Here is a 366-nt window from a genome sequence, read left to right on the forward strand (position 1 = left end):
GCAGGATGTGGGATCCCAGGAGAAGACCATCACCTTGAGGTGCCGGGCGCCCTCCAGCTCCAGGTTGAAGGTATGGTTGAGGCCGAGGAACGCCGTCTTGCAGGGCAGCAAAGCCGTGCGAGCCCGGTTGGCCGCGTCTACCTGCAACACGCAGAAAACCTCCCGGGCTTCGGCCCGTGGTGGCTTCAGGTCCCGTACGCCATGGAGGTGAACGCTCACCAGCCCCGAGATGTGCTGCCCGCACCGCGGCGGCGTCTCGCCGCAGCTGTAGGGGCGGAAAGCGCCCACATCCAGCCCGTTCTCCCCATCCTCCGGTTCGGCACGCGCCCCGGCTTTCGCCAGCAGCTCTGGGGAGTCGCCGTCGCT

General features: G+C 67.8%; 1 protein-coding gene across 1 annotated transcript in view; it reads right to left on the reverse strand.

The window, feature by feature from the left end:
- Nucleotides 1–366, reverse strand: part of SYDE1 (synapse defective 1, Rho GTPase, homolog 1 (C. elegans)) — a gene marked incomplete at its 3' end in the record, with an annotated part of 1,746 nt that overhangs the window by 1,069 nt on the left and 311 nt on the right. The window contains exon 2 of the mRNA XM_010293230.1: nt 3–347. Coding sequence (XP_010291532.1) covers nt 3–347 — 345 coding nt within the window. The remainder of the gene's footprint in view (nt 1–2; nt 348–366) is intronic.

The sequence above is a fragment of the Phaethon lepturus genome, unplaced genomic scaffold (assembly GCF_000687285.1).
Source record: "Phaethon lepturus isolate BGI_N335 unplaced genomic scaffold, ASM68728v1 scaffold38568, whole genome shotgun sequence".
In the NCBI taxonomy this organism is placed as follows: domain Eukaryota; kingdom Metazoa; phylum Chordata; class Aves; order Phaethontiformes; family Phaethontidae; genus Phaethon; species Phaethon lepturus.